Source organism: Neophocaena asiaeorientalis, unplaced genomic scaffold (genome assembly GCF_003031525.2).
Source record: "Neophocaena asiaeorientalis asiaeorientalis breed wild unplaced genomic scaffold, Neophocaena_asiaeorientalis_V1.1 scaffold124, whole genome shotgun sequence".
In the NCBI taxonomy this organism is placed as follows: domain Eukaryota; kingdom Metazoa; phylum Chordata; class Mammalia; order Artiodactyla; family Phocoenidae; genus Neophocaena; species Neophocaena asiaeorientalis.
This window is the reverse complement of record NW_020174135.1, coordinates 7,040,777-7,065,840: the sequence shown is the minus strand read 5'-3', so window position 1 is coordinate 7,065,840 and position 25,064 is coordinate 7,040,777. Positions and strand designations below refer to the sequence as shown.

Sequence of the window (25,064 nt, the reverse complement as noted above, 5' to 3'; positions counted from 1 at the left end):
TATATTTAAGACTATGTTCTTTGAGCCCACGGAAATAAAACTAAAAGTTAAAAATTTCAACAAAATGTAGGGCCACCCTTACAAAATTAAAATAGAAAATTTTAATAGCACTTATATTAATAACCACTGGTCTAGAGAAAACAAATTAGAAACACAGTGACAGTCTTATTACATGGACAGGCAATTTTTCACCCAGTGCTCCATTAAAATACTTTTTTACGTCTACAAACAACATATCTCTGTTATTCAAGACTAACTTTGACAATTTACAATTTAAATCAATGAACACATTTAAGACCTCAGTATTGCAAGGCTTTTTGTAAAAATCTATTTACTTGTGAAATTGTTTCAAATAACCTTGCTAATTCTAATGATGAATTAACGTACTTCTCAAAATAGTATAAAAAGGAAGTATTAAATACTGTAAGAATCAGTCTTGCAGCTTTTACTATTTCCAACACTTCTTCCAAGCCAAAAAAAAAAAAAGTGGTTTTTTTGGGGTTTTTTTGCGGTACACGGGCCTCTAACTGTTGTGGCCTCTCCCGTTGCGGAGCACAGGCTCCGGACGCGCAGGCTCAGCAGCCATAGCTCACGGGCCCAGCCGCTCCACGGCATGTGGGATCTTCCCGGACCAGGGCACGAACCTGCATCCCCTGCATCGGCAGGCGGACTCTCCACCACTGCACCACCAGGGAAGCCCAGTGTTTTGTTTTTAATGTTTTAAGAAAAGAAAGGATTTTAAAACAATACTATCTGGTCCACAGTTTTAATTTGCTGGGCTAAAGATATGTAAACAGCTGTAAAGTAGTTGATGCAGAAAAAAAAAAAGAGCCAGTTTTCAGAGGATAGTCAAAGCTTTTACAAAATTACAGACTTAAAATATCAGATGAACATAATATTCTAAATATTCCCAATAAAACAGAATTTATAGTGCAAACACAATATCTCCACTATCTGCACAATATAAAACAGGTTTTGGATTCCGTAAAGCATCTGAAATAAGTGACTCTCCCCCATATGCTCCCAGCCTCACACTCCCCACTCCCCTTCTACAAGGCAGCCAATTACTGTTCTGCATGCAAGTCTCACCAGGCACTTCTATGTTTAAGAGCAAGCTCATCCTGCCTGCAGAATGACAGCCAAACTACTTAGCAGCACGTCAAAAGCCTTCTGTGAGCAGACCCCACCTGAACCCTCCAGCCTCTCTCCCACCACATCCACCTCACATTTTATGCTCTGGTTGCTTGCACTCCTCCCAATAGCCCTAGCCTTGACCACCAATCAGCACTATTCATTCCTCACCATCATTCTCTTCCCCTCCGCCAGACAAAAAGCCCTACCTTTACTTTCTTAGCCAAATCGTATTCGTAATTTAAACTCAGCTCAGCCACGATTTACACAGCCCTCCCTGAGATTCTCGGCTGGGAGTGTTTTCAAAGCACCCTTGGCACATGAGAAGATACTCAACATTACTAGTCAGAGAAATGCAAATCAGAACAACAGTGAGATATCACCTCACACCTATCAGAATGGCTATCAACAAAAAGACCACTAATACAAATGTTGACAAGGATGTGGAGAAAAGGGATCCCCTGTACACTGTTGGTGGGAATGTAAATCGATGCAGCCGCCATAGAAAAAAGCATGGAGAGTCCTCAAAAAACTAAAACGAGAATTACTGTATAATCCAACAATTCCACTCCTGGGTTTATATCCAAAAAAAATGAAAACACCAGTGCAAAGAGACGTGCCCCCCAACGTTTAGAGCAGCTCTATTTACAACAGCCAAGATATGGAAACAACCTAAGTGACCATCGACAGACGAATGGATAAAGAAGATGTGGCACATATGTACACAAACACATACACACATATACATGCAATGGAATATTAATCAGCCATAAAAAAGAATGAAATATTGCCAGTTGTGACAACACAGATGGACCCAGAAAGTGTTATGCTAAGTGAAATAAGGCAGATAAAGACAAAAAACATATGATTTCACTTATATTTGGAATCTAAAAAACAAATGAACAAACTTCAAAACAGAAACAGACTCATAGACACAGAGAACGAACAGGTAGCTGCCAGAGGGGAAGAGAGGGGGGGAATGAGTGAAATAGGTGAGAGAGATTAAGAGGTACAAACTGCAAATTTCAAAATAAATGAGGCATGGGGATGAAATGTACAGCATGCGGAATACAGTCAATTTTTTATCTAACTCCCACAAGAGTGAAAAGAATTGCTGCTTATTCATCTTGCACCCCCAGGGCCCAGGGTCGACTAAAAATTTATTCACAACCTAAAAGTTGAGAGTTATGTTTTATTCAGCAGGAATTTTTAGGACTTCAAGCCCAGGAGGCCGCATCTCAAGTAACCCTGAGAGAACTGCTCCGTGGAGGCGAGGTGGGGAGCCAGGATACATGGGAGTTTTGTAACAAAGGGCATGGAGTCTGAATGTCAAAAGATTACTGTTAATTAAAGAGAACCAGATATCTCAAGTTAAGGAATTTAGCGCTTTTCTGTGCACGGGAAGATGCAAGAGTCTGGGCTCACTGAAATCATTGCAGTCTGATGGCTGCTAGACGGCAGGTATTCTTTTCCTTCCTGAGTTTCCTCACGGCTCACCAGCTCACCATCGGAGGTGGCTGCAATCACTGATGACTGTGACATCCTTTGTTTACTGATACGGCAGGCAGTATTCCGTTTATCACTAGCATATAATGAGCAATCAAAGAATGTTTGGTGAACTAAAACACCTGTCTCTGGACCGGCGGCAGTAGCAGGAAAAGCATATGCTAGTTAGAGATTCCACTCAGCCAATTATAAATTCACAATCTGGTTCAATTCCCCTTCTTGAGCCCTTACTGGATACCAAGCCCTTCTCTCTAGAAACTTTCATAATCCTCTCCGCTTCACTTGAACTTCAACCAGCAATTCTTCCAACATGCCTGGAAATCTAAGTTACCAGCTCACAGCAGGTCAGATGGGAATTTAGAAGGAATGAGTCATAAAGAAGGAGAAAACACTGCTTTTCGTGACACTGAGTGACAGCAGTGACAGAAAGAAGAAATGCAAAAAACGAACAGAAAACAGCCCCAAGAGTCTGGGGTTATCTGGCATGAGGAAAAGAGCCTTACTCCCGTGAACCTAACTTACCATGTGAATAAGGAAAAAACAAACTTAATTTCATAGGTAGGCAAAAAAAGGATGACATACTTCAGGTCATCCTAACTTTTACAAGTGCTTACCAAAAAAATTTTTTATTTTAACAAAATATAATTTCAGTGAAAATATTTTTTCTTTTATTTATTTCGACTGAAATAAAAATATTCCAATTTATGGAGAAAAAATTTCTTTGACTATGCTTACATAAACTGAGTTATGGAATTCCAGACATGAATGCTATTAGCACTATTTGGAAAGATCTAGAGAATTGATTACATATCTACATGCATTTAGTTACTGAATTGGTCAACATTTATCACTTCGTTCCTTTAATGACACGACAAAAATATGCTTCTGCCTTCTGTGTAAACCTCATAAAAGTAGGGACATTAAGGAATTCTACTTAATTGTCTGCTTCTATTAATATATAGCCCAAAGGGATGAGATTTTTCCTAGGAAGCATTTATTCTTTTAAATAAGTAAGTCAAATATAATTTCCAGCAGTACTATTTAACATTTCTAACATACCAATTGGCACTTGGACAACAGATTTAACCTTTAAAGTAAAAATAATTCATTGAATCATAAAAGATCAGCAGCCAAAAGTTAAAAATGAATGACTAACTTTTACAGATAAATGTTCTGGCCAAGAAACTTGAGCTATTTTAAGAAGCAACTGATAAAACATTCTTCACACTTCTCAAGGAAAACTCACTTGTTGAAAACCTTCAATATGTGAAAACCTTCTAAAAGTACTACAGAATAATGTGATAACCTTAAGGATGAACAAAAAACTAAGATAAGAACTATTATCCCTATTTTATAAATAAATTGTAGGACTTGAAACAATATATTACACCTACTGTAAAATGTTTCAGTTGTGTTTCTTTTCAAAAGATTTGTGTAGATAAAAAAAATTGGAGGAGGGCTTCCCTGGTGGCACAGGGGTTAAGAATCCGCCTGCCAATGCAGGGGACACAGGTTCAAGCCCTGGTCCGGGAAGATCCCACATGCCACGGAGCAACTAAGCCCGTGCGCCACAACTACTGAGCCTGCACTCTAGAGCCCGCGAACCACAACTACTGAAGCCCACGTGCCACAACTACTGAAGCCTGCACACCATAGAGCCCGTGCTCTGCAACAAGAGAAGCCACCGCAATGAGAAGCCCACACAATGCAACGAAGAGTAGCCCCCGCTCACCACAACTAGAGAAAGCCCGTGCACGGCAACAAAAACCCAACGCAGCCAAAAATAAATTAATTAATTTTAAAAAATGCACATTACTCATTTCACATTTTTGTTAGCAATTATGTCTATCAATGTGTTTATTGAGTGAATAAATACACAGTGAAGCAGTCGCAGCCTGTAAAAAAGAATGAAGATCTTCACATATGAACATGGAATAATCTCCATGCCTACGTTTATATCCATCCATCTATCCAGGATGCATTATTTTCTCTTCCAGTTTTATCGAGATATAGTTGACATATAGCACTGTATAAGTTTAAAGTGCAGAGCTTAATGATTTGACTTACATACATCATGAAATGATGACTATGTTAAGTTTGGTGAACATCCATCATCTCATATAGAAACAAAATTAGAGAGAAAAAGTTTCCTTTCCTTGTGATGAGACCCTCAGGATTCACTCTCTTAGCAACTTTCATACATAACACACAGCCGTTGTGCATTACATCCTAGTACTTATTCATCTTAAAACTGGAAATCTGTACCTTTGATCACCTCCCTTCAATTCCCCCTCTCCCTACTTCCCACCTCTGTTAATCACAAATCTGATCTTTTTTTCTCTGAGTTCGTTTCTTTGCTTGTTTTTGAAGAATAACTGACTTACACAACATAGTGATTCAATATTTCTATACATAATGGTCACAACAGTAAGTCTAATTACTATACAGGATTTACTCTTACGTTGTAAAAACAAGGTATGAAACTGTATATGATATACCACCTTTTATGTAAGATGTGAGAGGGGGAATAAGAATCTACGTACTTATTTTCTTACATTTGCAAAAACTAAAATAAAAATGGAAAAAATAAACTAGAAAACTGGATGGCAGGGAGACACCCCTGAGTTACGTTTTTATGAAGAGAAAACAATTCCCAAAATTGAAAACAAATTGAAACAAAAATCTAACTATATACTGAATTGGTAACAGAGAAAATAATTCTTTTGAGTGACTTTAAGGCACAGAATTTTGACTTTATATACTTAGTGAGATTTAGTCTAAGTCAAAAAGAACTGCAAGAAAATCCTGAACTTTATTAGTTATTGACCACAGTGATACTAATACTGCTACTGTGAAATTACTTACTTTATGCTGAAGGTTAAAACTAATAAGCAATTATGTTGATGTTGCTAAGAATCTATGAAGGACAATGAAGTCCAAGCAAAGAAATACAAGTTGAAGCTCAGAAGTAGCAGAGTCTGAATTCATGAGTTTCTTTTAAATACAGATTTCCTAGTTCTATTACTGAAGGGAAAGAATGATATCACTGTAACTACAAGCAGCCCTAATGGCCTGTAACCAGAATCTCTGGAGAAATGGCCTATTCCAGACTATACACAAAATAAGCCTGGGATCTATTGTGTCTAAAACAAAGAAAGTTTTCAAAGACTAATGAGACAATGAAACCAGCTTAAAAGGACCAAGATAAAATAAAATACTAATATTATTACCCACATCCCAAGGAAAACCTTGATTCTCACCATATCTATAGCAAAAAGACTGCTGTCATCCCAGATATCTGCTGAAATCGCTTCACCAATAAGTACCATATCCTCTGCAAGCAATTCCAGAACTCTTATTATCATCTGTCTACTACCTAGGAATACAAATAGGAGAGAGAGAGAAGAAAAATAAAGTTAATTCAAATAAAGCTGAATATCATATTGCTCAATCCTCTGGTTAGCTAATGCCCCCAAGTTCCTATTTCTCTTTTTATTTTTTGATGTTTTTAGAATTGTTTAAAAGAGACGAATAGGGAAGTCACAATATACAATCACCATTAGACTTCTGTTTCAATCATAACACTATTTAACTACAAAAAATCAAATGTGCTTTTAAGTGGGAAAGATACTCAGGAAGAATATAACAATAATCTAACTAAAAGCACTGTGAGATAGATTAAAATAACTTTTCAGATTCAGAGACCATCCATGTTACATGTAATAGGTGACAAAGCACAGGTTTAGTTGAGAAGATGCAGTCTAATAAATTTCCCACTTAGGACTAGAAGGTTTAAGCCTTGTCATGAATTAGTATTTCCTACACAGGAGTTGCCTGGGAAACCTACACTCACCTTAAACTCTAAAAACATTCCGGAGGAAACTGTGCTGTCAGAGTCACACCCACCTGAGCAATCTCCCTTCTCCACAGAGATAGAATAACAAAGGAATTCCACCACCCATAATTCTAAGTCAGGTGAATGTTCAATCAAGACTTTCCTGTCCCACATACCAAAGGTCAATTTCTACTGAATAAAAGTAAAACAAGCTACCAGATCATAAGGGTCTAGATTAATTGTTTCATGAGAACAGCTGGAGCAAATTCTCTTACGACACTGAACAAATGCAAATTATGCAATAATTTTCCACAAAAGGGCAAGAGAACATTTAGAAAATTTTATGTACCATGATACAGCTCTATAATTATCAATCTGACTTTTTACAGCAAATTAAGAAAAGGTTAAATGCAAAATCATTAAATCTAAAACTGTTCTGCTCAGTACACCATGCAGACAAACATATACACTTGATGATGCCAAAGTTCAGATCTTCCTTCATGTCACATTATTAGTACATGAATTAATATGTATTCCTCACTCCTGGAAGCAGAGTTCTTCAGTCAGTGAGAAGTTAAGGTATAGAGTTTTCTTCAGAATAAAAAAAAATTGTTCATGTTCCCAAATATACACCTACCTCCGGCCTTCGTCCCTATCACTTCCAAGCAGGCAAAAAATAGCCATAGGACTTAAAGAACCATCAGCATGGGATAGATTTTTTTACTCAGCCAGTATAAACGAAAAAAAGCAAAACCTGTTTATCAAGTTTATCAACTACTTAAAATGTATATATTTAGAGAATAAAAATCATTATTTATTCCAAACCTTTCTCCACCTTGCAAAATGCATGGACTTTGGTCTCAGACCCGTAGTTGAAGCCTCTGTTCTTCACTGTTTGACTTTGGATAAGTTTCTAAAGCACTCTAAACCTCAGCTTCCTCATTGTAAAACAGGGAGAAGAGCAGTAATTACCACTAAGGGATGTATAAAATGGGTTGGTGTGAGGAGCGCATAGAATAATGTGCGCACGGCCACATCCGGAAGCCGAGCACAGCAGGTACTCAATGCGTGGTAACTTGTTTGATTACTAGGCTCTGTTGGACACTGGCCATATCGTTATCCTTCTTATCACTCTCCACTAAAATCACAACGACATCCCAGTGTACACTGCAGTACATCTTTGCAAACTTACCCAGCACATTTGAGAGAAAATGTAACTCCAGAACGTTTGGGTTTTCTGAGTTTTGTTTTGTTTTTTAAGAAAAAGAAATCACTGCAAAGGTACAAATCCAGTGTTGGGTCTGTTACGGTTTTTAACATGTTTCATAGCTCAAGTAAAAACTGAGTAGGAGGAGTGAACAACTGAAAGCAACTCAAAAAATTTCTAAAGAGCAAAAGCCAAAGAGTTTTTTATTCTGGTCTATTCCTGCCAATCCATCTTCTCTAACTTACTCCAGTTGCATTGTTTTTTCAGTGCTTACCTTTAAAATAGCCACACACAAACGGAAGTCTGAGCAATAAAAGGCCAGCAATGGAAGGGGATACTCTATCTGAAAGGTGCTCCATGGCATCCACGTTTAATTAAGGGATAATAAAGACCTTACTAAGTTCTTAGGAATTTGTACCCCAAAAGATAAGTAAATCCAGATTTTAAAGGTCCTAAGACAGATAGAAAGCAAAAACGAGAAAAATTAGAGTCCTAGAAAATAGACAAAACAAACACAAAGTATACAAAAGGAACTCTGACTTCAAGCACAACCAACCTGTTCTTAAGAGAGGAACGGCACACTCCAGGATGGAGACGCAGAGCTGGGGCAGGCTCAGCTGCTGGAACTGCAGCTCTAGCGTGTCCTCAGCCTCCAGCTCTGGCAGGTCCAGGTGCACCATGTCCAAAGGGGAAGGGATGGAGACCCTTGAGTTGACATGAGCGTGACTACTACTTCCACTGTAAAGTAGACAAGGATAATAATAAACCTTGAGTATGGAAACAGCCCACAAGCAGATTTCCTGCAGAGCTGCTGCCTGGAATATTAGGAGACTCATACCATGCACAATTATATTGCTCCATGAAACAATTCTGGTCAGATTTACAGAAACCCTGACAAATTTATGAGATTAAATTCCATAAAGATGGCTCAAAATTGTAAGTGAAACCAAGAATGTTTTTTTTATATGTTGCTTTTCAAACTGATGTTCTCCACACCTGTCAACATTCCTATAGCAGCAATCAACATGAACCCTGATAACCCATCCATTTCTAAAGGAAAGCAACCAGATCCACAGCAAAGTTCTTCCGTAACTTATAAAGGCAAAACTAAATAGTTCGTATGGTTTCCTAGATTTTCTGTGATTTTCACCAAATGTTCTAAGTAAGCCAATGTTAGCAACTGAAGAATGCTAGAAAATGCCAGAAAAACATGATGAGAAATGGATTACTTTATTTAGTACAGTCAACATCATATGATTTTGAAAATGTACCCCAAAATGGAACATCCTTTCTTGGCTTACTTTATAAAAAAAATTTTACCTTGGGTGTAAAGGAGTGGGGTGGGGATAAAAGTGCTATAGAAAGGCTTGAACTTCCCATTTACAAAGCACCTCAAAATGTTGACTTTTGATGTTATCCACAACTGAAGCTGAATCGCAGAGATGCACTAACACTACTGAACATGTAAAACTCCCCAATTTTAATACATTTTGTCATTTCTTCAATTCCAATATACCAAGCATCCCAAAATATGGAAATGAGCTGGGCTTCTCTCAAACTCTGAAAGGGCCCAGGAGGACGTTCACTCAGGAGTGAAAATCTACAAGCATGTAGCGCACTAGATATAGCTCAGAGAATGAGGTAAAGAGAAAAACCACACCTGATCGACAGCAGCCACCCGGTAAGGACGAGGAGCACAGGCTCCCGGACCATGTACTGCCCACACCCCTGCCCCCCTCTTCACCAACTGTATAAACTGGGGCTTGGCTCCCAGCCTCTCCAAACCTCAGGCTTTTCTATAAATGATGATAATAATACCAATTCTATTATAGGACTGTTACAAGGACTACCACAGGAGGCAAAGCACATGAAGCACTTGACGTAACACCAAACACACAGCAAGCCTGAGTCAGTGTTAGCCTGGAGCAGCAGTAGCCACGTCACAAGAAAATAATCAAGCCAACAGACAAGTGCTGGTCTCACTGAGCATTTAGCAGAATGACACTAAAGAAAAGACTTAAAAAGAGCTTTTTAAGAGCTTCTCTGGTGGCGCAGTGGTTAAGAATCCGCCTGCCAATGCAGGGGAAACGGGTTCCAGCCCTGGTCCGGAAAGATCCCACATGCCGTGAGCAACGAAGCCCATGAGCCACAACTACTGATCGTGCGCTCTAGAGCCCGCAAGCCACAACTACTGAAGACCACGCACCTAGAGCCCGTGCTCCAGAATAAGAGAAGCCACCGCGACGAGAAGCCTGCACACCACAAACAAAAAGTAGCCCCTGCTCGCCGCAACTAGAGAAAGCCCACACACAGCAATGAAGACCCAATGCAGCCAAAAATAAATAAAAATAAAATAAATAAATGGAAAAAAAAGAGGTTTTAAGATGCTTCGAGCCTAATGAGGTAACACACAAATACCACGCCAATCCCTTTAAGAAAACTAGATACATAAATATCTTTCTTTACACCAACGAATAAAATACCGTAACTGTGCACCTTGAAGGGGACTTTGTTTTATAGATTCTCCAATCATTCCCTTTAATAGTAAACACCAATGCATTTAAATTATGATTAAACTTACAAAAATGGGCTTAAAACGTTATCAAAAAGTATATAGCATTTAAAACTATGCTTTTAAACTAGATAACACTCCATTTGTGGCTGCTAAAAACAATTCAGTGGGTCAGAATCACCATTTTTTTGATGAAACAGAAATGCACTGTGTAACACAGAATGAGAGAACCATTTTGTGAACATTTTTTCAGTGGACACACACAGATGCACACGCACACATACACAGAGTATATGTCTGTGTACTGAGTACCGAGTTGCAGCATAATACTTGTTTCTTACTGGGGGTCACGGTCAAAAAAGTATGAAAGTCACTGGTTTAACACAAGGCCAATACCTGTGTTAATGTTTCAAAAGAAAAGACTAAAGAGTAAAACAACAGCAAAACAACAATCTCCCTCTAAAACTGAAACACACACACAAGTTAACCTGGCTTTCCTACAGTCACCTGGAAGACACGGCGTCCCAATCCTGGCCGTCTCCTCTGGGTCGCTGGCCTGTGCGTCCCACTACGGAAGGCCGAGGGCTGCTGCTTCCTGGAGAAGGATTCTGGGAATGATGAGTGACTCTTGCTTCATGACAATAAGACAGAGAAGAATTTTGGGAAACTGTATCTGGGGGAAAAACAAAAGAATAAAATTATTCCTTGGTAGAGACAGATTACTGATTATGTAGTTCTTGTCATTCTTCAGGAAAAAAAATTAACAAAATTAAGATAGTAGAAATGCTTCTATGAGGTAAAAGTGAAAGTCAACCTTTTCTGCAATACTCCCTTAGCACACTTAAGTTCATGTCTAATTGACCTGATTACACGGAACCTTTTAGCCAACACTGTTCACTTACAACATTAGAGACCGAATCATGCACTCTCCCGCTTAAAACCCTCCCAGAGACCCTACCTCAAACCTTGTGCAAAAATTAATTCAAAATGGATCGACAACCTAAATATGAGTTAAAACTGTAAAGCTCTCAGCAGAAAACATAGGGGTGGGTCATCATGACCTTGGATTCGGCAATGAATTTTTAGATATGACACCAAAAACACAAACCACCAAAGAAAACAGAGATAAATTGGACTTCAACAAAGTTTAAAACTTTCATGCATCAAAGGACATTAACAAGAAAGTAACAACCGGGACTTCCCTGGTGGCCCAGTGGTAAAGAATCTGCCTTATAATGCAGGGGACGCAGGTTCGACCCCTAGTCCAGGAGCTAAGATCCCACATGCCACAGGGCAACTAAGCCCACACGCCACGACTACTGAGCTCACGCGCCTCAACTAGAGAGCCTGCGTGCCGCAAACTACAGAGCCCACGGGCCCTGGAGCCCACGCACCACTGCTAGAGAGAGAAAACCGGCATGCCACTGCTAGAGGAGAGAAAACCTGCACGCCACAACTAAAGAGAAGCCTGCACGCCACAACAAAAGATCCCATGTGCCGCGACGAAGACCCGACACACCCAAAAATAAATAAAATAAATAAATAATAAATAGATCTTCAAAAAAAAAAAAAGTAAGTAACAATCTACAGAACGGGAGAAAATATCTGCAAATCATATACCTGATAAGGTTTTAGTATCCAGGATATATAAATAACTCCCAAAACTCAACAAAAACAAGAAGTCAACCATCCCAATTTAACAATGGGCAAAAAACTTTAATAGACATTTCTCCAAAGATATACGAATGGCCAGTTAACACATGAAAAGTCACTAGAGAGTCACTAGTCATTAGGGAAATGCAAATCAAAATCACAATGAGACACCACCTCACACCTACTAGAGGGATTACAGTTAACAAAAAAGAAGCAAGTTTTGGTGAGGCTCTGGCGAAACTGGAAGCCTCATACGCTGCTAGTGGGAATGTCAAACGGCGCAGCCGCCGTGGGACATGTTTGGCGGTCCCTCAGAAAGCTAAACGTAGAATCAACGTATGGCCCAGCGGTTCTGCTCTGGTATACACCCAAAGAATCGAAAGCAGAGGCTCGAACGGATATGCCAGCGTTCACCGCAGCATCACTGGTAACAGTCAAAAGGTGAGAACAAGCCCTACGTCCACCAACAGATGAATACATAAATATAATGTGGTGTGTACATACAGTGGAATGTCATTCGGCCGTAAAAATGAAGTTCTGACACGTGCTACAACATAGGTGAACTTTGAAAACATTACGCTAAGTGAGATAAGCCAGATAAATACTGTACAATCCCGCTCTCAGTCTAGGGACCTAGACAGAAAATAGACGAGAGATTACCAGGGGCTGCAGAGGGAAGGGGAAATGGGGAGAGCCGCTTAATGGTTACAGGGCTTCCACTTAGGATGACAAAGGTTTGGGAACATGTTGGTGAGGGTCGCACAATACTGGGAATATACTGATCAAACCCTTACAAAGGTCTGCCAGTGCCATTGCACCCTGGCCCCGGGCCACCTCTCTGACCTCACCCCATTCCCCTCTCTGTACCCCCAGCCCACTTACTACGCTCCACCCACACCAGCCTGATTTTCGTTCCTCAAGCGTGTGGCCCTCAGGGCTGAGGCCTCTGACCTTCCTGGAGTACTCTTCCTGCCGCTTTTCAAGCGGAGGTTCCTTCTCACCCTTCAGCTTGCCTCCTGTCAGATACCTTCCCTGACCATCCTATCCAAGAAAGCCACATCCCCAGTCACATTCTATCACATCACCCTTCTTATTCCCTTTGAGCACTTCATATGTAAAAACTTGTTTGTTTACTACCTGTCCCAACCTTCTACAATACAAGCTCATAAAGGCGGGAACCTTATCTGTTTTGTTCAGTGTTATACCCCTTAGAGTATCGGCTGGCACAGAGTAGGTGATAAATAGATATTTATTTAATACACGAATAAGTCTTCTGATTTATCCTCTATTTTTACCCACATTATAACTCTTTTTCTGATGAAATATGGGGTACTCACAAGCTCTCAAGAATGTTAATGAGAAAACCCCATGCCCCCTGAGGTCTATAATAAAGCTAACATAAAGGATAAATATTCAAGTAGCACAGGGATCAGTGAAACTCTCAACAAAACAGGGCTTAACTATGAGGCATGATGACAAATCACTATAATTTAATATTCGACTTTCAATACATATTGTATTATATAAGCGCACAGAAATCCTCAATTGTAAGTGCTAGTTTGACAAGGCCAGCCTAGTACTCTATTTGGCCATTAGGTGGTGCTTCTTCCCTGAAAAGTCTGGCACTGCTATCACATAATATCTGCCTACATCACAAGTTGCAGAAAAATAGTTTTCATAAAATACAAATGGGTATTTTTCAAACCAAACAATTTCTTAACACAACATATAACCTGCTAAAATGCCCGAAGTCCCACATGAATAGCTGCACTCAGAATCCTGGTCCTCAGCTCCCAACAACACTCAGCATACGTGGGAGAAAAACACCTTGCAAATGTCTCTTATCAAAAAAAAAGAGGATGGATGGGATCATGAGTGCTTCTGTCATTCATACAGTTTGTTTTCAAAGACGATAATTTGATTACATGCAGGAATGGGGAATTCATGTTGTGAAAATGTATACACAATAACCCTGACAGTAAATATAATGATGGGGAGTTCTTGGAAGAATCTACAAATACCACCAGTGACCAAGGAATATACAAACATAGTACCTTGTTTACTAGAGAAGAAACTTGGATCTCGGTGAAAGTTAAGTCTGTTTCTTAAATACGTGCACAGCTGCTGCAAGCAGGACACTGACTGCAATGCCAGGCGATGTTTTCCATCTCCTCCAAAGGCCAGTTTCAACAGAGATAAAAGGCTCTGCAATAAAGAAGAGCTATAAAAATTATCGAGGGAACAAAGTGCTCGACTTTCAAAGAAGGATGTGGAGCTTAAGTGAGGTTAAATGAACAGTCAAAGGAATTAAGATAAGGTGCAAATATTTATAAAACATAAGAAACAGAAACAGGCAAAAATGACTTGGCATAAGGCACGAAGATGGGTCAAAGTAAGATAAAATTTGAATACAACAGTCAGCGTTTCTCATATCTGAACTGTTAGTTGAGTACCTATCGTGAAGAACACGGGAATTATTCCCCATTCGGGACACTAAGTTACACAGTACTTTTTAAAAACCACAAGAAGCCTCTTACATCTCAAAGAGCTAAATCATTTTGCATGTTCTGGTACTTTACAGCTTTCCCTCTGCTATCACTCATAGCTGGGACGGTATGAAGTAATAGCTGCCACTCACTGGCACCCATCTCAGCCCCGTGATGGCAGAGCAAGGGTACCAAGCCTTACCAGGTGCCGTGGACACACCCCAATCCCAGCCCGGGATCCCAGTCTCTCTGCTATACACGTATGCAGTAAACTGCACTGCAAAGAATCCACCCACATTGCTCACCTCTGCCGTATTTCCACAGCATCCAGCACCGTGCCTTAAACACCCAGATACCAAAAGTGATGCAATTCTAACTATTAAGATTGGTCACTGCTGCCCAACCTCAGTTTCCCAGGTCTAGTCTCCCCAAGTGATCCACAAATGGTTAAGTTCAAGGTCGTCAAACTGGACTGCATGTGTCAAATGAGACTACTTCTTATCAGGAGAACAACCACTATCTAAGTAAGTTAGAGAGTAAGTGGTCTAAATAACCAAATACTTCATTATTTAACTATGGTAGTGCAAATTTCCTTCCCAAGGACTCCTACTTTGCAAAATGTGTTTCATTGCAAAAACTTCCCTGTTTCAAAATCTAAAACTATTACAGAGGAAACGCACCTGAACAATTTTTGGCCTTTGAAGGAAAATCTCAGCAGGAAAATCTTGCATGATAACATCTTTCAACAGCTCACAGGTGTTCCAGATTAAAGTGTGGTTACTACTTCTTAAAGAGCTACAAAATATACAAAATGCAGTATTATTTATTTTTAAAAAGAATTTACCTATACCAGATTCTAAGTAGCCTATTCACAATCCTTCAGGTCTCAGCCAAGACACCTTGCCCTGGGAAGCCTTCCCAAATCTCCTCCCTAATCAATGAACAACCCTGGGGTAGGTGTGTTCTTTCATGTGCCCATAACCTGTGCTACGAAACTGCCTGTTGACTTCATAGCCCCACTAGACCCTCCTCAAGAGCAGGGACTACACAGTATCCACCACTGTATACCCAAAGGCTATCACAATGCCATGAAATGAGATCAATGAAATCTGCTAAATGAATCAGGAAATAAGGCAGAGGAGATCATACTAAGTACAGAGTTAAATTCCAGGAATTAGATTCCTTACTGCTCTTCCCTACTCGAGGGGAATGAAGCTGGTACTCCTCTCTTATCTCATGGAGAGGACACCTCTGAACTTCTCTGACAATATGTGCCCTGCTAGGGATGTCACAGTCGTTCACCTCTCACCCCAAGAAACCAAACCTGCTCTCAGCCCAGCTCCAGTCCACCCACAGTTCACCACCCACAGGCGCCCAATGGAGACCATACCTCCTCCTTAGCGACCGACTCAGAAGTGACAGATCAACACCACCCCTGCCCCATCCCCGTGTGCATGCTACCTCTTCAATATGTTATTCCAAGAGAATTTACTGACGCCCATCAGTAAAAAGGGCCATCATCCAAAGCCATTTCATAGCATCCCCCTGTATTGGGCCCTAACTCTAGAAGTTGGTCTTTATTTTTCAGATTCTCACCAAAAAAAGGCAGACAACTCATTTGATGTGGCATTCACTGAAATTACGTTTCAGCAAAAAGTGAAACTAGACATCAAAACAGTCTCCGAACTTCTAGATATTGGCTCTCTACTTTTGGGGGTGATGATCAAATAAAATCCAATACATCAGATCAGATCAGTGGTCCCCAACCTTCTCCTAACAGAGTCCACGTTTTGAAATACATTGTCGACTAAAAAGACTGCATTTATGTTTAATTTCTCCATTTTTATTCACCAAGGGCGTAAGCAATGGCCACCAATCTGGTTGATAAGAGATGACTCATATCACCAAGGAGTGCACAGGATTCTAAGCAGAAAAAAGAAACGACGTGAAGCCTGATTCAGAGGCAAATAGGAATTTTCTGGCTTGTTTTTCGAAATACTGAAAATCATTCATACATTCCCACTGCTACCTATCACAGCCACTCAGGATCTTTTTTCCTGATGAAAATGTACAGTAATAACTCTCAGACTTCAGGGTTATAAATATCAATACCAAAAGCCAAAACACCTGAAATACATCAGGTACCGTACCTTTCATTAGAGGAGAGAACATGCCTATCAGCTGTGGTCAGGGGGAGCCAAGGGAAGGTAGAAAACTTCAAACACTTCGCTGTCGGATTTGCTGCTAACGGAAGAGCAAAACTTAAGGCATCAAAGGAGACAATGCTGACAGATGCACAATGTTCAGAATAAGGCTTCACCTTTAAAACAAGTCCTCAAATAGAGGCACAGCCTACAGTGCCCGAAATACAGAATAAATAACAGAGCTCTCTTCTCATAATTTAAACAGAACTCATATATTATTGTTAGAAGGGTATTAAACACAAACCAATATTGAATGACATTTAGAGCATCAATTAAATTTTCTGTTTCACCATGTGGCTAACCAGAACATAGAACATAAACAAAAAAGGAACTGGCATTTGGAGATCTCTAACTGTAGAAATTAAAAACGATATAAACGTAATCATATACTATATTTAATTAGTCATGTTCAAATATCCTAAATCGTGTTAGATATTTAAACCTCTTTGAAGATGACTTGAAGACCATAAGATTAAAGTTCAAATATCAGCGCTCAGACAAGATTAAAAGATATCTGAGAAACCAAATGCAATTTTATACTACCTTCCTTCAAATTATTTTTAAACCCATAGTGTACAGGTTAAGGTGGCAACACATAAGCCCTTCCAAACGGGCAACAGTCTTTCTGCAAAATGCTCTGAAAAGAGCATGGAGTTGTTAAATTCAGATAATAGTATTATTAAATTCTCAAACATAGCAGGTGCTTCCTTCAAAAGTGCTAACATAAAAGCAGGGTTTACTTCCTAAGGGAAAAACAAGAGGTGGGTGGAGGGAAGGACAGGCTCATACTGCACACATAAAGACGTGTCCAAAATAAGCCACACCATCAATCCACAAACTGCAACTCACATAAAAATGTTACCATCTCAATCTTCCTGAATGTTTCAACCGCTTCACTCAAATACCCATGATTCCCAGCCCTGAAGACCCTCCCTTCAGATGTCTCTCGTTGTCACTCAATTAAGCCTCTCAACCACAAACACAAAGAACTACCATGTCAAAACCAAAGCTCCCGGGCCTTCCCTGGTGGCGCAGTGGTTGAGAATCTGCCTGCTAATGCAGGGGACATGGGTTTGAGCCCTGGTCTAGGAGGATCCCACATGCCACGGAGCAACTAGGCCCGTGAGCCACAACTACTGAGCCTGTGCGTCTGGAGCCTGCGCTCCACAATAAGGCCGCGATAGTGAGAGGCCCGCGCACCGTGATGAAGAATGGCTCCCGCTTGCCACAACTAGAGAAAGCCCTCGCACAGAAACGAAGACGCAACACAGCAAAAATTAATTAATTAATTAATAAACTCCTACCCCCAACATCTAAAAAAACAAAACAAACAAAAAAAATTGGTTGAAAAAACAAATGCTAAAAAAAAAAACCAAAGCTCCCTATAAGCCTAACAAAACTTTGAAAGGTAAAGTATTTTAACAGCTGAACAAGTTTTCTGTTCTTTCTTATGCTGTACTCAACCTGAGAGTTTCTACGAAATCGTTTTTATAACAGAGGGCCTCCAAACTGAGTTACATTGGATGCTTGACGTCCGCATATATATCCTTGGAAGCAGCCTTTTAATTTCAACCATGCAGGCAGTAAGATGTGAAGTACATGCTTACTGAACCATGCCCTAACTGTGTCACCTAGTACAAAGGTGACTTATCCTTTCTAAGCCCCAGTGTTCTCAACAGTAAGATGGCATTAATAATAATATCAACCTCACTGGGACTCCATGAAGATTCATTCATTGATTCAAGAAATACATACTGAGTGCCTAATACATTTCTGGCACTGTTCCCCACACCCACACAGGTAAAGCAGTATTTGCAGCTGTCATTAAGCTTATAATGAGGGAGACAAACAGGAAGTAAATGAATACATAATTTAATAAATACATATAGGAAGAAAACCAAATGTAGATAAAGAGTGATCACTCGCTAGAGTCCTCGGGAAGGTCTCTTTGAGGAGGCGGCATATGACTGACCAGAGACCAGATGCAAAAAGACGTGGATGACATTCCTGAGAGAGGCTCTAAATCAGAACTCTTCAGTCAACTGAATGTTGGAGTAAAGATAAATGAGGAAACAAATTTGATCCTGAGCCTCTGGCTTGAGTCACTGGGTCGACAGTACCGCTTAGTGAGCTGGAGAATTAATGAGGTGGTGTGTTCAGTACACAGCTCAGCTCTTGACAAAGACTCCCGGCTCGATAAGCACCAAGTACCACGGCCACCATTACCACCGCCTACAGAGCTGGTCAAAGGCACTTAGAATAATACACAGTTTCACCATTTAGACTCTATATCCTAATCTAACTTGAGGGAACAAACTTTCAGTTTGGTGCTTAAACATTTAAGTCTGACCACAATATGTCTTCACAACAATGAGGGAAAGTACAGTAATTTCCAATTTCCCAGGTAGACAGGACCTACGTCCCTGTAGATACACACCCACAGGTCTTGGAGGCACTTCCATCTGCTGGAAAGTACTTTTGTCTTGAGGAAAATATCCCGTTAAGATTTCAGGTTGCTCTGGCAATTCTGAAAAGAAAATATATATTACTGTGTTACTGATGCATTATTTGCTGAAAGTGAAACTTGCTCTTTTCAAATACAAATGGTTTATCTTAAGTTTTTGAATCACTTTAAAAACTAGAAAAATAATCCAGTTATGGTTCTCTGAATAATCTGTCCTCCTAAAGAGGAAAAAAATGTAGATGCCGAGTCAATTTCGAATTGAGGAGTTTTTTTCCTCTCTCTTTTACTGTTATGTAACTACAATTATTTCTTAGAATGAAAACATCCACAATGTACATAAAGAATCTGTTACAAGGTATTTATTCAAGAACTGTTCATCTCAGCTTCTTCGTCCATCTCTCTCTTCTCCCTTACTCTACATATTTCCTGATCACTTCGATCTTCATGTTTTTTAAGAAAAAGTTGTCAAAAGCAAGAGTCAGACACTATCTTTCAATAACTCTGACGATCCCCTATCATACATGATTACATATTCAGCACTTCAGTTGTCATGAGATTGAGAATGAAGAAAAGGCTAAAACCAAATTTTGTCATTTTCTGTTTGAAGTTTTCATGCCAGTAGTTCTAATGTTAATACAGAAAACTAAAAATTAGCCCTAGACCATACCTCTAAACTCACCTGCAAGGAACTAGGTTGAAAATTCATGATTTAAGATTCTACTTTATTTGTTATAGCTTAGACAGAAATTGCAAAATACACTGTTAAAAATCACAATCACACAAGAAACTCAGTAAATGGCAGCTGCTATTGTTTTTCTTGTTAACAGCAGGACCGAGGGTCACAGCAGTGGCAGTACAGCACTGGCATAGAGAAGAATAGGGCCTAACAGATTAAATGAGCAAAAACACAGTTTTTTATACTTTTACTACTCAATCATATAAATTTCAAGAGCACTTTCTTTCCTTCAAATCAATTTAAATGCTTTCCATGAGCAAGGCACTTGACTGGACATCAAATAATAACAAGAACAACAAGTAACAGTAGCAGACAAGGATTCTGTGCTTCATATACACCGGGCCCTATGCTGAGCACCGTCCAGACATTGCCCCACTTAATCCTTACAAAAATCCTATAAGATGTTCTTGCTTATTGTACCAATTTTTGGATGAGAAAACTAAAGCCTGGAGGGATTAAGTACCTTAGCCAAGGTCACCCAACTAGTGGCAGAACTGGGACTTAAATCCATGTCTCTTTGACTCTGATCTTAGCCAGTATACCATGTGTAGCTCATTTTGATTGGACCCCGTAACAAAATCATAAGCAGGGCAGACATCCTCCCTATATGAAGAACACAGCCCCAAAATGCAAGTATAAAATATTTAAAACAACGTCTGGCACATAGTAAAGAGTGCTCAATGAAAATCTGTTGTTATTGCTAAAAAAGATAATCTGTCAAACTAGTCTCACAAAAAGAGTCACTTCATCTTTTATGCCCCTTGACCAAAACAAAAACACACAAGTATCCTCCTCTCTGTAACATTAGAGGAGGGGAATTACGATCAAATTCATGTAAGTTAACATAAGAAAAATAAGAGTTGCAGGGGGGGAGAGGAGGAGGATTGTTTGTTTTTTTAATCTAAGGTTCCTTTCCTTAGAATTAACCATTAGAACCAATATATTATATTTTAACAAACTGATTGACTGATCGATTTCATCAGAGTGATTCCAAAGAGTTACCAGTTTGACTGGTTTGGTAAGATGCAGAATGTAGTTCAGGAACTTCTGAAGGAAGAATAAAAAGTCCATCCAGAATGCCATCAATTTCAGCCTGTAGATTCGGCTCCACATTAGAACGAAGTTTAGATAAGAATTCGACTGCACCAAGGTCAACCAAATGCTGGACTGCTGGGGGATACTGAAATAAGAAAAGGAGTGTCTTGAGAACAACTATAAATATCAAAATCTCCAGACTTTATTTTACAGCAATCAAAACATGACATTATTTTTGGTATACCAGACGTTCATTTTTAAAACATAATTTTTGCGGTGATATACATAAGACGTAGATTTACAGAGACATACGTAACACATTTAATAACACTTATGAGAGAAAAGCCCAGACACTGAACACTAGAAATGCACACTATCCATTCCTACTTTTATTTATTAAATTGATTATTTCTCTTCCCTGACACTCACTGTATCCTCTTCTACCTCCAGTCACTCAAAGGATGCCAAAGTAATAAGTATCTCCTACAACTGCATAATGATTTACAGTTTGGAAAAGTTAAACCTGCCACTTTGATATCTGACCCTGACAGCTAACTACTCTCAAGACAGACTGAGAAACATAAATCTGAAAAACAGATGTGGGAAAAACAGTTCAACACACTTGTGCTGTTTAGTATCATGGTCTGTAACTTTATCTTTAAATGTGTTCTCTTTTATACAAAGACATCTCATTTTAACATGTAAATAACAGAACCATAAGGGAAAACAGAATGACAAGTATTAACCTCCAAAGATGATCCCCCAAATCAGAACATACCTGAACTCAGAAACTGTGTTACTTCAGAACACAGCAGAGACAACGTGAGATTCAACATCACAAATAAGAGAAGAGGAGGATGGAGCACTATATACCCAAATGAATTAAAATTCAACGTTCACACGTGTTTTTTAAAAAATTAATAATTTAAATTTTCAACAAATGCTACAATTAAATGACTATGAAATACTCACTTGTTTGATTATTTTATTTCAAAATGATCCTACCTTAACCAATCTGTTCAACAGACTCAGAACCTCTTCTTTCATTGGAACGGACGGGAAATTGAACCATTCCAGCAAATGGAGAAAAAGGAGCCTCTCCTGAACCAGATCAGCACAGCAGATTAAACTGTGCTCAATCTTGCAGAGAATATTCTTGAGAGCGCGTGCCCTGATCTCGGCCAGCTGATGACCTGTCAAAGAAGACAGCACAGAGCTATTTCCCGACTCCAAAGAGACGCCCACAGGGAATTTACCCTAAAACTTCGTTATCTACGCTGGGGGCGGGAACGCGGCGAAGAAGTAAATAAAGAAACCAGCTTTTTCCACACGCAGGACGCTGGTGCATTCACGACGCGAACTGCGGAGTTTACACAAAGTCCGAGGTGGGCCCCCGGGGGCTGCCCTGCCGAAGCCCGGACGAGACAGGAAGCCGTCGCGGGGCGGCCCGGCCTCGGAAACGTGACACAGCCATTCTCAGCAAGCGGCCACGACGGGTGGGCGACCCGGGCGAGGGGCAACTCAGACTGTTACCCAGTTTCCTGATGAGCCCCGTCAGGACCATCTCGTCCCGCTCAACCAGCCGCCGCCGGAAAATTAAACTGCCGCGCCACAGCGTCCGACCACAATTACTGTCCCCCTAGAAACCCGGCAGGTCCGAAAGCGAGTTCCTCAACGCCTGAGCGAAGGACCCAAAGAGTGAGAGACATTCCGTGAGACGTTCCGGTCCCCGCGCCAACAGAGAAGCTTACAGTCTCGCTATAGTGACTACTATGCAGTTCCTAGACAGCGGACTCCGTCGTAAGAACTGGAAAGAATGAGGAGTCAAGCAGGGATAGAACGCGTTTTGGCCGCCGTGCACGTCGGGAGTTGTAGTCTTCGCCAGTTCGTGCTCTCCTCCCGGAATTCCGGACCCGCCACCGCTCCCGCCTGCCTGGGGTTCCGGCGTCCAAGCGCGGGCTGCGGCGCGGGCTGCAGAGGCTCGCGCAGAAGCCCAAGTCGGCCCTGCACGCTCCATCTGAGTGGGGTTCGTTTATGACCCTGCCAGTCTGAATTCTCAGCTCCCAGAACTTTACAACTTAGAGTGCAGCGTTTTGTTAGGATGACCTACCCCGTTCCACCCCTACCTCCCTGCCGTTACTAAATGACTTAACCTCTTTAACTGTGAGATGCACCTGCACAGTCATGCAATGACCTTGGATACCTGGGTTCAGAGTAAACAAGCCGAAAAAGAAATGAGAGCGGCGGCGGGGGGCGGGGGGCGGAATAGCTTAACAGGAGAGAAAAGGGGGGCAGTAGAAAGAAAAGGGGGTGAGTAGGAATTTGAATTCGTATTTGAATGCCACTAAAGTTGCCTTGTGCACTGTGATCGGTCTGAACTGATAGAAAAAAATCTAAGCAATGGTAAGAGCAACCACAACAGAACTAAATTTGTAAAGTGATTTGCATTTTAGAGAACATTTTATCTCACGGATTTTTTCATCCCTGGAGAAAGGATGTCAAGGCAGCAATTCCCATTCCTATTTTGCAGAAGAAAAAAAAGGGGGGGTGGGGGACTACGTAAAATCGGAGAAGTACCTGGCCCACAGCAGCTAGTAAGTGGCTGATTGAGGACCCGACCTTATGTTTCTTTGTCCCATTGTTCGGACTTTGCTGCCTCTACAAGTGTGTAGGTAAAAGAGTGGTGACATTTGAGCTGGAGCTTGAGGGATAAGTAGGAGTTTGTTTGCCAGGCAAAGAAATGGAGTAAGGGAATTTCTGCCAAAGAAAACAGTACGTGCAAAGGCAAGAATTCGGAGTGAGTCTGTCAAAGTCAGGCAAAATGAGAAAGTCTGTGTGGCCAGATTACCTCTGGGAGGAAGAGAAGAAGGGGAAGGGGCAGCTAGCATGCTGGTTATTCTCCATGTGGCCCTCCAGTGGCTCCTTCCCACTCTGCCAGCCTCTGCAGGTAACTGACTTGTACACAGGAAAAGGCTGCACCACCCAGGCCCTGGCCCTCAGGCATCCAGTTGACTGTGGCTAATGGGAGAAACCAGAAAGAACTCAGACGGGGGAAGAAAGAGACTGTGGATATTTAACCAAGACTCTGACAGCCCATACCTAAGCCTGCCTGGCCAAGAGTGTAACAGGGCTGCCTTGCTCAACCCTAGGACAATAGTTCCTGATGCATAAGTGTCCCAAATGGACCAAAAAATGGAAACTGTGGAGGCACTTATACCAACTGCGAAGTATCTGTAGTTATACAGGTATGAAGGATTTAGCTGTAGATTTGAAATGTCAAGGTCAAAAGGCACAAAACAGTTCAGAGGAATAAGAGAAATAATTTTTCAATGATGATATTTCTAAGTTGAACAGTCTTAGGTGATAATAAACTGAGGATGTCGGTGGGTATGGGGCGATGATACTGTGGGAGAAAAATAATTTAAAACAGCCATTTTGTAAGTAAAATGGGGGATCAAACTATGAAATGATATAGTTTACATTGCTTTTATATTCTAACTTATTGTTGAGCATATATTGCTTTTTAATTAGACAAAAATAATTAAGTCCCGCTTATTACATTCAAAGCAAAACAGTTATCCATCAATTTCCTATTAGACTAAGTATTGATTTGCCAATTTTTCCTCAAAATATCAACCTTCAATTTATTAATTCTACTGTTAAAAAAACATGCCTAGGGACTTCCCTGGTTGCCCAGTGGTTAGGACTCTGTGCTTCCACTGCAGGGGCAAGGGTTAGATCCCTGGTCAGGGAACCAAGATCCCGCATGCCAAAAATATATATATATATATATATTCTAATGTATTAACTGTACTTTTATTTAATATCAGTTACTTTCTCCTTCCTTCCTTAGGTTTGTTTTGCCATTCCTTTTCTAACTTCTTGAGGTTAAGCTTTTGTTGCTTTACTTTTATTCTTTCTTATTTAGTTATAGTGAATTTTAAGTCCATGAATCGGCACCTAAGAAAATCATCAATCATATATCATGAATTCAGATTTATAATATTCTGTTATTATTCTCAACCATACTGAAACTGCTGTTTTGATATTTCCTATTTCACCCAAGATCTATTTAGAAGGGTGGTTGCTGTCTTTGTTGCATATACTTTAGTTATTAACGTCTACTTTTTTATATCCCAGTCAACAGCTGGGGCTTTTGTAATTTTGAACTTCAAGGTCAAATATTTTAAGTGATGCCCAAATACTTGAAAAAAATGGACAATAGCTATCTGCACAGATGTATGGAGAACTGTATGTGTATGTATCTTTGTAATTTTCTATGTGTACTCACAACA

At 40.3% G+C, this 25,064-nt stretch overlaps 1 protein-coding gene across 6 annotated transcripts in view; it reads right to left on the bottom strand.

The window, feature by feature from the left end:
- RTTN (rotatin) overlaps nucleotides 1-22,342 on the bottom strand; it is a 162,864-nt gene extending 140,522 nt beyond the window's left edge. For 5 of the 6 annotated variants that reach the window (XR_003004501.1, XM_024754913.1, XM_024754912.1 and 2 more), the window contains exons 1-10: nucleotides 22,303-22,342; nucleotides 21,775-21,962; nucleotides 20,737-20,914; nucleotides 18,972-19,061; nucleotides 16,481-16,574; nucleotides 15,011-15,125; nucleotides 13,899-14,049; nucleotides 10,699-10,864; nucleotides 8,236-8,417; nucleotides 5,898-6,013 (exon numbers count right to left, since the gene is read on the bottom strand). Coding sequence is in view for 5 of the 6 variants with exons in the window: in XM_024754913.1 (XP_024610681.1) it covers nucleotides 5,898-6,013; nucleotides 8,236-8,417; nucleotides 10,699-10,864; nucleotides 13,899-14,049; nucleotides 15,011-15,125; nucleotides 16,481-16,574; nucleotides 18,972-19,061; nucleotides 20,737-20,914; nucleotides 21,775-21,962; nucleotides 22,303-22,333 (1,311 nt within the window). In the remaining variant the exon portion in view is untranslated. The remainder of the gene's footprint in view (nucleotides 1-5,897; nucleotides 6,014-8,235; nucleotides 8,418-10,698; nucleotides 10,865-13,898; nucleotides 14,050-15,010; nucleotides 15,126-16,480; nucleotides 16,575-18,971; nucleotides 19,062-20,736; nucleotides 20,915-21,774; nucleotides 21,963-22,302) is intronic. The other variant, XM_024754915.1, reaches the window with a different exon arrangement.
- Between the last annotated feature and the right edge of the window lie 2,722 nt (nucleotides 22,343-25,064).